Genomic DNA, 12,007 nt, shown 5'->3' with positions numbered 1-12,007 from the left:
CATTGCCACTCATTAAAAAGGGCAAGCAATACAGTACCGGATTTAGAAGAAAAGTGTCCGTTTATTCTGCAATAACACTAAAGATGCTTCTTTGTCCTTTTCTCTTAGTTAATGATCTCTACCCCCTTGTTGGCACTGCTCCAAGACTTACTAGTGCTTAGAAATTGGGATTTATATCAACTTCGATAATAGGTGGTTGGATGCAACTGCACATATGGTCCCTGCTAAAAATGGAAACGTGGTTTAATGAATTAAAAGAAATAAAAACAACCATATCTTATGGTTATGTTCAGTTACACTTTTATTTTAATCTTTTTACCAAGATAGTTTAGAGCAAGTTGGTAACCTGAAATAAACCAGAACAAAATGTAAGATCATTGATCTTCAGTTCAATATGGAACAAGTTACTTACCTGTAACTGTTGTTCTCCAGCATGGGTCTGGCATGGATTCACATGCTCATGAATATTCCCCGTCGTCAGGCTGGGAATCCTCGGTAAAGAAAAAACCAGTATCAGTTTCGTTTCTGATCTGTCTTTCGTAGTAATAACCAATCACTGGTCTCTGCGTCATACTGACCACAGCCAATGACTGCCCTCTACCTAAGCACCGCCTCTGGCAGCCATCTTCAGATTTGGAAGCACGTGAAGTGGCAGTATGACCAAGTGAAGAGCCGCAGAGGGGTAGGCGGGAGGGTTCGCATGTGAATCCATGCCAGACCCATGCTGGAGAACAACATTTACAGGTAAGTAACTTGTTCCTTCTCCAGCATGGGGTCTGGCATGGATTCACATGCTCATGAATAAAGAATACATAGCAGTACACGCATGCACAACCACGGGAGGTGGCAAAGGCTCAACATTAAGCATCACATCAACTCAACATTAAGCATCTTACCTCCTCACCAGGCTCACCTCAGGCGAACAGGTTGCGCAGCACTGCTTGGCCGACCCTGGACTCCTCCCTGGAATCCCGGTCGACGCAGTAGAATTTCGTGAAGGTGTGCGTCGACCTCCACGTAGCAGCCCTGCATATGTCCAGCAGGGGCACACCAGATAGGAACGCCGTGGTAGCTGCGATCGCTCTGGTGGAATGGGCTCTCGGACGGCCAGGCAGCGGTCGGTTTGCCAACCGGTGACAGCACATGATACAGCCGGAGAGCCATCTGGAGATGGAAGCCTTCGAGAGAGCCTTCCCCTGATTGACAGGTCCAAAGTTCACAAAGAGTTGTGACGTCTTCCGAAAACCCTTCGTGCGGTCCACGTAGAACTTCAGCGCTCTAGCTACATCCAGCGAGTGCAAAGTCCTCTCAGCCGGCGACGAAGGCGACGGGAAGAACACAGGTAACACCAAGGGTTCGTTGAGATGGAAGTCCGACGGTACCTTGGGCATGAAGGAGGGGTGCGTCCTGAGCACTACCCTCGTGTCGTGGAAAGTCAAGTACGGGGCCTTGCAGGAAAGGGCCTGGATCTCTCCCACTCGTGGTGCGGAAGTGATGGCCACAAGAAAAGCTGTTTTCCACGATAGAAACTTCAACGGGGCCGAGTGCAGAGGCTCGAACGGAGGTCCCATGAGCTTGGTCAGCACCACGTTGAGCTCCCACGCCGGGGCCGGGGCCTTCACCGGCGGGAACGATCTGAACAGTCCCTTCATGAACTCTTTCACCAGACGATGAGACCACAAGGACGTCCGGCCCGTGGTTCTGGTGTATCGGGAGATCGCAGCAAGATGAATCTTGATGGACGCATGTGCCAGACCAGCTTTGGCCAGCTTCAGCAGGTACGGCAGTACTTGGGGAGCCGTAATCCGTAGAGGGTTAATCTTCTGTGCGTGGCACCAGACAGAGAACCTCTTCCATTTGTGACCGTAGCATTTAAGAGTCGAGGACGCCCTGGCCTTTGCAAGAACCTCTCTGCAATCGGCCGGTATGTCGTATCCTCCAAACTCTAGTGCTGCAGGAGCCAGGCCTGCAAGTTCAGCGACTTCGGGTCGTGGTGGAGGATGGCGCCTCCTTCCCTGGAGAGTAGATCCGCGTCCGCCGGCAGCTTGATCGGCGGGGACGCTGACAAGTCCAGAAGGTCCGGGAACCATATCTGCCTCGGCCACGCAGGTGCGACGAGGATCATCCTGCACCGTGACCTCTTGAGCTGGTTGACGAGCCGGATTAGCAGAGGCAAGGGAGGGAACGCGTAGAGGAACAGGCCCTCCCAGGGGAACGAGAAAGCATCGCCCATGCTCCTCGTCTGGGGAAACCTGCTGGCGAACCTCCGGCACTTGGTGTTCGTCGCCGTCGCGAACAGGTCGATCTGGGGTGTGCCCCACCGTCGGAAGAGGCGATCCACCAGATCCTGCCGTAGTTCCCACTCGTGGCACGAGCGCAGCTCCCTGCTGAGTGAGTCGGCGATGGTGTTTTTTATCCCTGCCAGATGAAACGGCACCAGAAAAATCCCTTGGGCGACGGCCCAATGCCACAGGTCCTGCGCCTCCTTGGACAGCGCTGGGGACCTGGTTCCGCCCTGTTTCCTGATGTAAAACATGGTGGTGGTGTTGTCGGTGAAGATCCTCACCACCTTGCCCTTGAGGGACGGAAGGAAGGACCTGAGGGCCCAAAACACTGCACGGAGCTCCAGGACGTTGATATGTAGGGACTTCTCCGTCGGGAGCCAGAGTCCCCTTGCGTGCAGATTTTCGGTGTGCGCTCCCCACCCTTCCAGGGAGGCATCCGTGGTCACAGTCTCCTGGTGGGCTGGGGTCTGGAAGTCCATGCCCGCCGTCAGATGCGCGCGGGTGCCCCACCACCGTATCGCTCGTCGGAAACTCTCGTCGAGCTTGATCCTTTCCTCGAAGCTGCCCGTCGTCTGGATCCAGCGCGCATCCAGGAATTCTTGCAACGGGCGCATCCGGAGCCTGCACATGGGAATGAGGTAGATGCAGGAAGACATCATCCCGAGGAGGGACTTGATGGACCTCACTCTGGCCGCGTCGGCCACCAACATCCGTTGCACCTTGCCCAAGATGGTCCTGGTCCTCTCCTCCGACGGGGAGGCCAGAAGGGACACTGTGTCGAGCCTCGCTCCCAGAAACAGTGCGACTTGCGCGGGCACCAGGTGGGATTTGGCGTAGTTCACGGAGAATCCCAGGTCCGTGAGGAGTTGGACGGTCCTTGCCGTGTGGACCACGGCGAGCTCCCTCGTCTTGGCGCGGATGAGCCAGTCGTCCAGGTAGGGGTAGACGTGGATCCCCTCGCGGCGCCGCCACCGGTGCAAGGCACTTGGTGAATACCCTGGGTGCCGACCGTAGTCCGAAGGGAAGGGCTTTGAACTGGTAATGACGCCCTTGGACCACGAATCTGAGGAATTTGCGGTGCCCCTTTAGGATGGGAATGTGGAAGTAGGCATCCTCCAAATCCAACGACGATAGGAAGTCTCCTTCCTCCAGCTGACCCAGGACGTGCTGGAGGGTGACCATCCGGAACTTCTGCGCCTTGATGAACTTGTTCAGACGTCGCAGGTCCAGGATGGGGCGCCATCCTCCCGTCTTCTTCTTCACGAGGAAGTATCTCGAGTAGACTCCGGAGCCCCGAAGCCTCTTTGGGACGAGTTCGATGGCGCCCTTTCTGAGCATCGCCTTTACCTCCAGGAGAAGTTGAGGGACGTGAAGTTCTTTCCTGGCCACGGGGGGGACGCGCGGGCACCTTCTTTGAAACTCGAGCGCGTGGCCCCGGGCCAGGGCGTCCAGCACCCAACGGTCGGTGGAGATGGACTCCCACACGCTGACGAAGCCCGCCAGCCGGCCTCCCACCGGGGTGCTTCGGTGGGGGCCCGACCCCAAGGCCGGTTCAATCCTGCTTGGACGCGGCCTTGCCGCCTTGACCTCCTTGGCGACGACGGCGGGGTCCGCTAGACTTGCCTCGTCCTCTGTAGGCCTCTTGCGACGACGAGCGGGCCGCTTGACGGTAGGAAGCGAAACCGCCGCCGGAACCTTTGGAGGCGCCCTTGCCTCCGCCGCTCCGAAAGGGCGTCCGTCGTTGCAGGACTCCAAGGGCCCGGGCCGTCTCAGTATCCGCCTTGATGGCCTGAAGGGAATCGTCCACTGTCTTCCCAAACAGGTTGTTCCCGTCGAAGGGCATGTCCAGGACTCTGGTCTGGACGTCCTGCCGGAAGTCCGTAGCTTTGAGCCATCCACGACGTCGAAGGCAAACACCGTTGCCCAGCTGGCGGAATCCAGTGTCGGCGATGTCCGTCGCCACGGTGATGGCGTGGTCCGAGGCCACCTCACCTTCCTGCAGGATCTCAAGGGCCTCCGCCCTCTTGTCGTCCGGCAGAAAATCCAGCAGGGGAGCCATCTTGTACCAGAGCTCCCTGTCGTATCGGGCCACGATAGCCAAGGCGTTGGCCGCTTTAATCGTCGTCGCTGCCGACGAGATGACTCTACGCCCCATAGTATCCAATTTCTTTCCCTCGCCGTCCGGCGGGGAAGTCGATGTGGAGGCCGCACCCCCCCCCGCTTTCTTCCTGGCTGCCGCGGAGACGACGGAGTCCGGGGTAGGCTGCGCCCGGAGGCATAGGGGGGCCGTGTCCGGGACCCGGTACTTTTTCTCGTACCGGTCTCTTCTAGCTGGCGTCGTGGAAGGGTTCTTGAGGAGGGAAAGGCCCTCATCCCAAATGTCGTCCAACAGAGGCACTGCGAGGACCGTCTTCCTCTTGGCCTTGCGCCGCTGATAAAGGAAGCCTTCCTTTTTCTTCTCCTCAGGGCAGAGTTGGAAAAGCTCGGAAGCCCTGGAGATCATGGAGTGGAAAGATCCGATCTCGTCGGGCGGAGAGGCCCTGGTGGGAGGCGACGACGGAAAATCCTCGTCGTATGCCTCGTCGTCCGTACCCGTCGCTGCCGTGTCAGTCCCCGTATCATCCCCTCGGGTGGACGGGGAGGAGGGCTGGAAGGGGCGCGACGGTTGAAAAGGAGGTGGTGGATGGATCCTTCTTTTCTTGGTAGGGGGAACACCAGAAGGTCCCGGTTCTGGATCCCCCGACGGGAGAGGTTCCTCCGTCGGTAACGGTAGCCTCGTCCTTATCTCGGAGCATAAGGACTGTATGGCCAACAAAATGGCCGCCGAGTTGTCTTGCGGCGCTGGCAGAGGGGAATCCGACGGGCGAGCAGGGGCCCCGTCGGTATCCTCGACGATGTCGTCGTCACCTGCGTCGGGGTCCATTCCGACGGGCTGGCCTTCTTCCACGCCTAGGCCGTGGCTTAAGACCTCGATCAGCTCCTCTTCTGAGGTTGAGGCCGACTCTACGACGACGCCCTGCCCCCCCTTCTTCTTCCCCACGGAGGGTTTCACGGGGGTCCTATCGATGGGCACAAAGGAAGACTCCCTCCGAGGAGGCAGGGAGATTCTGGGCCCTGAGGTCGCCACCACTGGTGCAGCCACCACAGGCTGAGCCAGGGCCGCCGCGACCGTTTCGATAGAGGGCTTGGTCGGATGGATCAAGGCCTTCACCACCTTAGGTGCGCTCACCGCCTTATCCTTGAGGGAGGGGGCACTGCCACGCTCCTCCTCTGCCTTAGAGCTCGACCGGGGCCTCTCCAGGAGCTTCGCCGGGTGCTCAGCCTTCCTCTTACCCGACCCAGAGCGTTGGCTCGTGGTTGATGGTGCCGGGGAGGGTGCGCCCTGCCTGGCGCCCGTAGAGCCCGACCGTTCGGCGCTCCCGGTGCCAGCGGACTCGCGGTGCTTGGCCTTATGTTGGGCCCCCGTCGCCGGGGCGCCCTCAAAGGTCTTAGAAGACCGCTCGGATTTCTTCTTCTTCTCGCCAGACGGGCTCTTACCCTCCAGCCAGTTGGCGAGACGTTGATGGCGGTCCTTCATGGTCCGTTCCGACATGTTGCCGCAAAACGCACAGTCCTTCTCCACGTGCGTCTTGTCCTCATGAAGGCAGTAAAGGCAGAAAGAGTGTTCGTCCTCCTTGAAGACGTTCTGCAGCTGGCATCCAGGGCAGACCCTGAACAGCTTTCCGGGCGTCGAGCTTCCCTTCTCCTGGGCCATCTCCGAGACAGGGCCTGAGAAGCTTCTGGAGTCCTCCGAAGTGTAGCTCGACGAAATCTTCACCCTTGAGGGGCACAGATGAATCCGACACGGGTCCCCGTTGATCGGATGTAGGATCGGTGGAGCTTGAGGCTCTTTTGACCGAAAGAATCGAAGTTTTTTGTAAAAAGCGCGAAAAAATAGCACTAACGCTCGAGAGCAATAGCACGAGGATCCCAACACATGAACGTGCGGTAAAAATCTGAAGATGGCTGCCAGAGGCGGTGCTTAGGTAGAGGGCAGTCATTGGCTGTGGTCAGTATGACGCAGAGACCAGTGATTGGTTATTACTACGAAAGACAGATCAGAAACGAAACTGATACTGGTTTTTTCTTTACCGAGGATTCCCAGCCTGACGACGGGGAATATTCATGAGCATGTGAATCCATGCCAGACCCCATGCTGGAGAAGCATATTATTACGTAATTTTTTATTAAAAAGAAATGGGCGAGTCACCTTATTGCAGAGCACTACTTATCCCAGACTCATTGTGACTGTACTGTACTGTATGTAAAGTGATCTATTAATTAGCCAGACACTATCCATTTATCAGTTCTACAAACGTTCCACATAGCTCCCCACTTCTCAATAGGCTTCAGGAATATGAAAATGAACGTTTTTATTTACTTTCAACACGTCTTTGTTAAACACATTGTTTAGGGGATATTTCTTACCCCTGTGGTCAGGGTGTTTAAGTCTATCTTATTGATGTAGGTACTGCTGGCGATTTCTTCAAGCTCATCAGGCTCTCTAGGTGGTAGTCTTGACAGTGCAACCCAGGCCTAACTCTCGAGCTGGAGTGGTGTGGTTAACCAGTACATTACACACTTCTCATATACACCCAAAGAGAGATTGTCCACATACTATATTTAGAAGAAAACCTTTATATGAAAGGAAAGGCAACAGGAGATTACATCACTACAATTATAGTCAAGTAAACTATGTGAAATAAGATGCCACAATGTAACAAGTAAAGTTTCAAGAAGGGTTCTGCAGAGTTGAGTAGAAAGAGTCTTTCCTAGAAACGGATTTCCTATCTAGGCCAGTAGGTTAGTAGAGATCAAGGGAGACCAGTTGTGTAGATTTGGGGTAGTCTTTGCTGGGAAAGCCTTATCTCCTGTGAAAGCTTCCCAAGGAGCAGTTTGAGTTCAGGAAGCGCGGGACCCACAGAGGACCTCTGGTTATGAAGAGGGGGCCCAGGGATGACAAAGTAAAACTAAGAAAGAGCTCACCACAGCGCAATAGCCTGGACCGAAAAAGTGGTTCTGCAGAAGACAGCGGTTACAGAGGCAGTCACTCAACACAGTGTTTATCAACCACCCGAGTTTCCAGTATTGACTCATCGATGCAGGCGGGACCCCAAGACTCTTGGGAATAACGATAATTGACAATTTGGTGATTTCCACTCAAGCGTCCAAACCAGAGGAGCTTGGGATTTGGCTTCTGTGGATTTGGTCAGCTCGAGAAGACCCCAAGAAGGAAAGAGTATTCTAGATTTTCTTGTAGAGTTGCACTACAGAGTAGGCAGCCACAGAAGGAGGTCTCTGAGGCTAGTTTAGCAGTGTGGTTGCAGGAACAGACGGTGTAGGCCCCTAGAGCTTTCCAGTACATGGGGGTGGGAGATGAAATCAAGGCACTTGCCTATTGGAATGACGAGTCTCTGGTCGGTTCAACTCTGAGAGTCTTCAGAGTCCTGGATCTGGCCATCTAGGCACGATCGGAAGCTTCAGGAAGACAATACCTTAGAGCAGTAGCTAAGATCCAGTTGTCCCCACTGGACAGAAGCACTGCTGTGTGTTCTTTCTGGTCGTCCTGAAGAGCCAGAGCTTTGCCGTCTGATTCTTCAGAGCTTCCAAGGATGCTGGTGCAGAGCTTTTTTCTTTTGAGCAGCAGGCTTTCCAGAGTGCAGGTACAGAGTTCGAATAGGCAAGGTGAGATGATAAGGAAGTCTGCTTTTATCCCCTTTGGGAGGCAATGAGTGAACACAGCACCCAGTCACACATCAATAATAATTAAAACCGACCAATGGCAGAGCAACTCTGCCAAGTACACTCATGCATTCTAGAAGGGTTGCTAACCCAACAGAATACATCTACACTAGTCCAGACAGGTGTCTGCGTAGGTATCTGGAGAAATGATCGAATTGAAAATAACAAATGAAGAAATTAACGAATTTGTTTACCGATTTGTTCCGAAATTTTGGGACATTTTACTAATATATAGGGTTGGGTACGGGTAATAGATATGGTAGGGTGGACAGAGGCAAGTGCGGGTGGTCTCCCCCGCATTAATAAAAAGAAATGTGTTCATTTCTCCATTCGATCATTTCATGGTAATCGGTCTGCGTATGCCAGTCCGAACTGGCATCAGGCTAGTATAGTCCCCAGTCCTGGGATACAGGCATCCAGTGGCCACTCCCTTTCACACAAAGAGTTACAAGTAATAGTCATGTGACCCCCTTCAGCTCTGTGGCAAACAAATGTAACCTTCATTCTGGTGAAAAAGAGGAGTCTTTTTTCGATCCATACTAGTTTTGCACAGCGACCTGTGAAACCTTGCACTGGTTTTCGATTTGTGCTAGGCTCTCGCAGCAACACGAGAAACTATGTGTGCCTTTTTTTGATACGCGGGGGTGGCGATGTGGATCTAAACCTTTTCTTTTGGGTTGGCTTTACATATTGTAGTTGGCCCTGGTCCAGAAGTATACAGGCATACTTCAAGTGGAATTGCCCTACATTCATTAATAAGAATGCATAGCATGTTGTGCTTCGGTCCATGAAAACTAGGGAGCCAGTGGGCAAAGTTACTCTGACTTAACCCTTGATTTGAATCTGAGGAGGCCTATTCGTTTCACAAAGAAGTTACTTACTCCAGACTTATTCCTAGTAAATCAGTCACTCGTAGTAGGTTCTTTGCGAGTCGGCAGTAAAAAGGGACAACCTTCACAGGCAAATGTGACAAAAGTCAAGTGAAACAGGTTTTCTATTCCAATTCTATTTGTTGTTTTTGGGCATTCTATGAAGTGGATTTTGCCAATTTCACGTTGGCACTTTGGCGCCTGCAAGAGCAGGGTTGGGGAGTTAGGAGTAGAGGACATGAGGAATTTTCGCTATGGAGACAGATCAGAAGAACTCGTTTTTGTCGGTTTAGACTCTACGTATTTTTGGAGACGCTATGTCGGATGAACCCTTGCGTGGGTATGTTTAGTATCAACATGCCATTTGTTTTGAGATTGTGGTCAAGGGTATTTGCAATGTGGGTGGTGAGAAGGGTTAGTGTTGTGGCGGGTGGGTGAAAGCTTAATTGGTGGTACGCACTGGCATTTTGCAAGAAGATGCTAGAGCACCTTTATCTATCCTGCTTACCTGTCAAGAATAAACGTTAAAGATTCTTTAAAAAATCCCAACCCAAATCAGTGCACTTTCCCATGGAACCTAACATTCTTATTGGATTATTTTCAAAGTACTTATCGGGTCTAAAGTTTCTCCTCCTCCCGGTTTTTATTCATGCCCTTGCATACCTATATTGTGTGAAACTCTTGTCTAATAAAAAACAAATCCCCTTCCGTCTGTGAAATAGATTTGCTTTGTTGCATTTTGTAAAAAAGGAAAAGTGCAAATGTCTATTTGCGGCTGTGGTAATGTAACCTTATGCCAATAGTTTACTAATGGCTTTTTTTTAAATTTAGGTTAAATGGAATATTAAGTGACGATGGACGCACAGCAAAAAGATATCCAACTTGGAAACACCAGCCTAATGGAAGAGAAGAAACGGAGCTTAACATGGACTGAACAAGATATCCGAATGAATGAAAACGTGTTCACACACTTTTTATCTACTCTCACTGCACAACACATCAAATGGAATATTCTATTTTTGTAATAAATTTAAAGACGATGCTTGGTTGTACATACATCTTTATTTGTGATTTGCACCCATCAGAGAGGAATATTTAAATAGCATGCGGAGGAGCAGCCATTGTTCAGTCAAAAACGATCTTGACTTGGCCAGGTTTCTTCAGAGTTTGCTGTTCACAAGAGAGTCCAGGGCTTTTGCAACTTGGTCTGCAGTTTGGTTATTCAACAGGACAGTCTTCTCCCGCCCAAATTCTAGAGGAAAGAAACAACACAGAATAAGCATACCATCATCAAAAAAGTTTTTCGGTAAACCAAAGCATACCATAAAAACACGACCAATTTAACAATAAAAATGAAACCATTTAGGTCTTTAAAAGCAAAAATCACAGGATTCATAAACCCACCGGTCTTAGTAAAAATTCTGCACGCCTTAAAAACGTCAGAACAGCCCATCCCACCTGAACCGAATCCACCCTTGCACACTTACTGTAGCTGCTATTGAATGCTACCATCACTTGCTCATAATGGGATGTGGGGCGAATCACTGACGGGCCCAATCGTTCATTTCTTTGATAGCAACAGAATGCATTGCGACAACTGAAATATTGGGCACAATTAGACGGGCAACCCCAGGAAACGATAGTAATAACTGTAACCTTGTTTTTAAACATTCAGAATTTTGGCAAAAAATTGAACAGCGGCGGGTTGGGAATTAGCAGGGGAGAGGGGGGTCAGATCTAAAGTTTTCTGGTTCAAGGGGGGAAAACCTAGCCACTACCATCTCCTTCAGACAAACTTACCAGAAGGCAAGCACAGATGACTATAGTGTTTTGTCGAATTGTTTCAGAGATCCAGAATGACTTCAGAAAAGTTATATTCACGTTATAACAGGCTAACCTTAGGAGGGGAATTTTAGGGAACGGAAAAGAGATGGTGATTTGAAATAATGCTACTATGAATATTCCTTGTAAATTAAGCGCTGCAGGGAGATGGCAATATAGCCAGAATGTTTCAAACACACGGGCCTTGCGGCAGGACTCCCTAAAGCCCAAGGTTGGATATATTTATTTAATTGGAGCATTTTGTTTTGCTTGCTTCCATGGATCAGACCGATGTTTGTGTTTTCATAGACTTTCTTTTATTGAATTGTAAATATGAGATGCTAGTATGGCCCAACTAAATGGCACTGGATTTATCGAATGTATAAGGATGAAAGACAGAATTCGAACATATGCAAGCAAGCTCCACAAAGATTTCTGGGAATATATATTATATACTTAGGGTGAAATACTTAAGTTAAAAGGGGAGTTATGATTTTGTTGACTTAAAAAAAAACTGTAGAAATTCTTTGAAAAATCTTATGCCGCCCAAAACATACCGATGTGCACTGCACATAACACTACATATGCAAACTTAAACATGCATGAACTGGACTTCAGCAAACAAATGCGAGGAGCAGCAAGATAAAAAAAAAAGGGAAGCAATTTTAACAATTGAAAACATTTATTTGAAAACCTGATTTTCTAGAGCGAGGTTATGGGCTGTTGCTTTAAAAAACATATCAAACATTTTATTGTTTTGGATTGCAATGAAAGTCAATTTAATAAATGCTTTTCGTCAGAATTTCAAGGTTTGTTATGGGAAACTCCACCATAATATCCCTTTAATCGAAGTTTTGTCACTGATTGTTTTTATGACATACATCAGACTACAGACAGTGCCTACTAGCGTTGGCCTGTGGCTGTGCTTAGTGCCTACTTTGACCGGTGCAGGCCCATTGGTCATATCTGGAAATCCTCGTGAGCATGTGCTTTTGACTAAGCGTTGCATAGCGTTCATTTGTCTGTCGGCCAAAGCTTATCTACGTGGCCACTACCCATCGTCTTTGGCCATGCCCCACTTCCAAGGCTCCCCAAATAGCCAGTGTTACCATTCCCCCTGTCCTACCAAGCCACTGAAAGTGGCCACAGTGTATGGTTTGAAGCCAGGTTCAGAGGCCACATTTAACCCTATTGGTCGCCGTGATGTCCTTTGGCTAAGACCCAGATATAACCTTAAAACGTGCCTGAGGC

General features: G+C 50.6%; 2 protein-coding genes across 5 annotated transcripts in view; one reads left to right on the top strand and one right to left on the bottom strand.

Moving 5' to 3' along the window:
• Positions 1-9,977, top strand: part of TMCO6 (transmembrane and coiled-coil domains 6) — a 459,096-nt gene extending 449,119 nt beyond the window's left edge. For all 4 annotated transcript variants that reach the window (XM_069654232.1, XM_069654231.1, XM_069654234.1 and 1 more), the window contains exon 14: positions 9,767-9,977. In XM_069654232.1, coding sequence (XP_069510333.1) covers positions 9,767-9,771 — 5 coding nt within the window. In that variant the 3' untranslated portion in view covers positions 9,772-9,977. The remainder of the gene's footprint in view (positions 1-9,766) is intronic.
• Position 9,978: 1 nt separating this feature from the next.
• NDUFA2 (NADH:ubiquinone oxidoreductase subunit A2) overlaps positions 9,979-12,007 on the bottom strand; it is a 117,975-nt gene continuing 115,946 nt past the window's right edge. Inside the window, exon 3 of the mRNA XM_069654235.1 lies at positions 9,979-10,187. Within this exon, the coding sequence (XP_069510336.1) occupies positions 10,096-10,187 (92 nt within the window). The 3' untranslated portion in view covers positions 9,979-10,095. The remainder of the gene's footprint in view (positions 10,188-12,007) is intronic.

This window comes from Ambystoma mexicanum, chromosome 3q (genome assembly GCF_040938575.1).
Source record: "Ambystoma mexicanum isolate Mex_15411 chromosome 3q, UKY_AmexF1_1, whole genome shotgun sequence".
Taxonomy (NCBI): domain Eukaryota; kingdom Metazoa; phylum Chordata; class Amphibia; order Caudata; family Ambystomatidae; genus Ambystoma; species Ambystoma mexicanum.
This window is presented reverse-complemented; position numbering and strand designations above follow the sequence as displayed.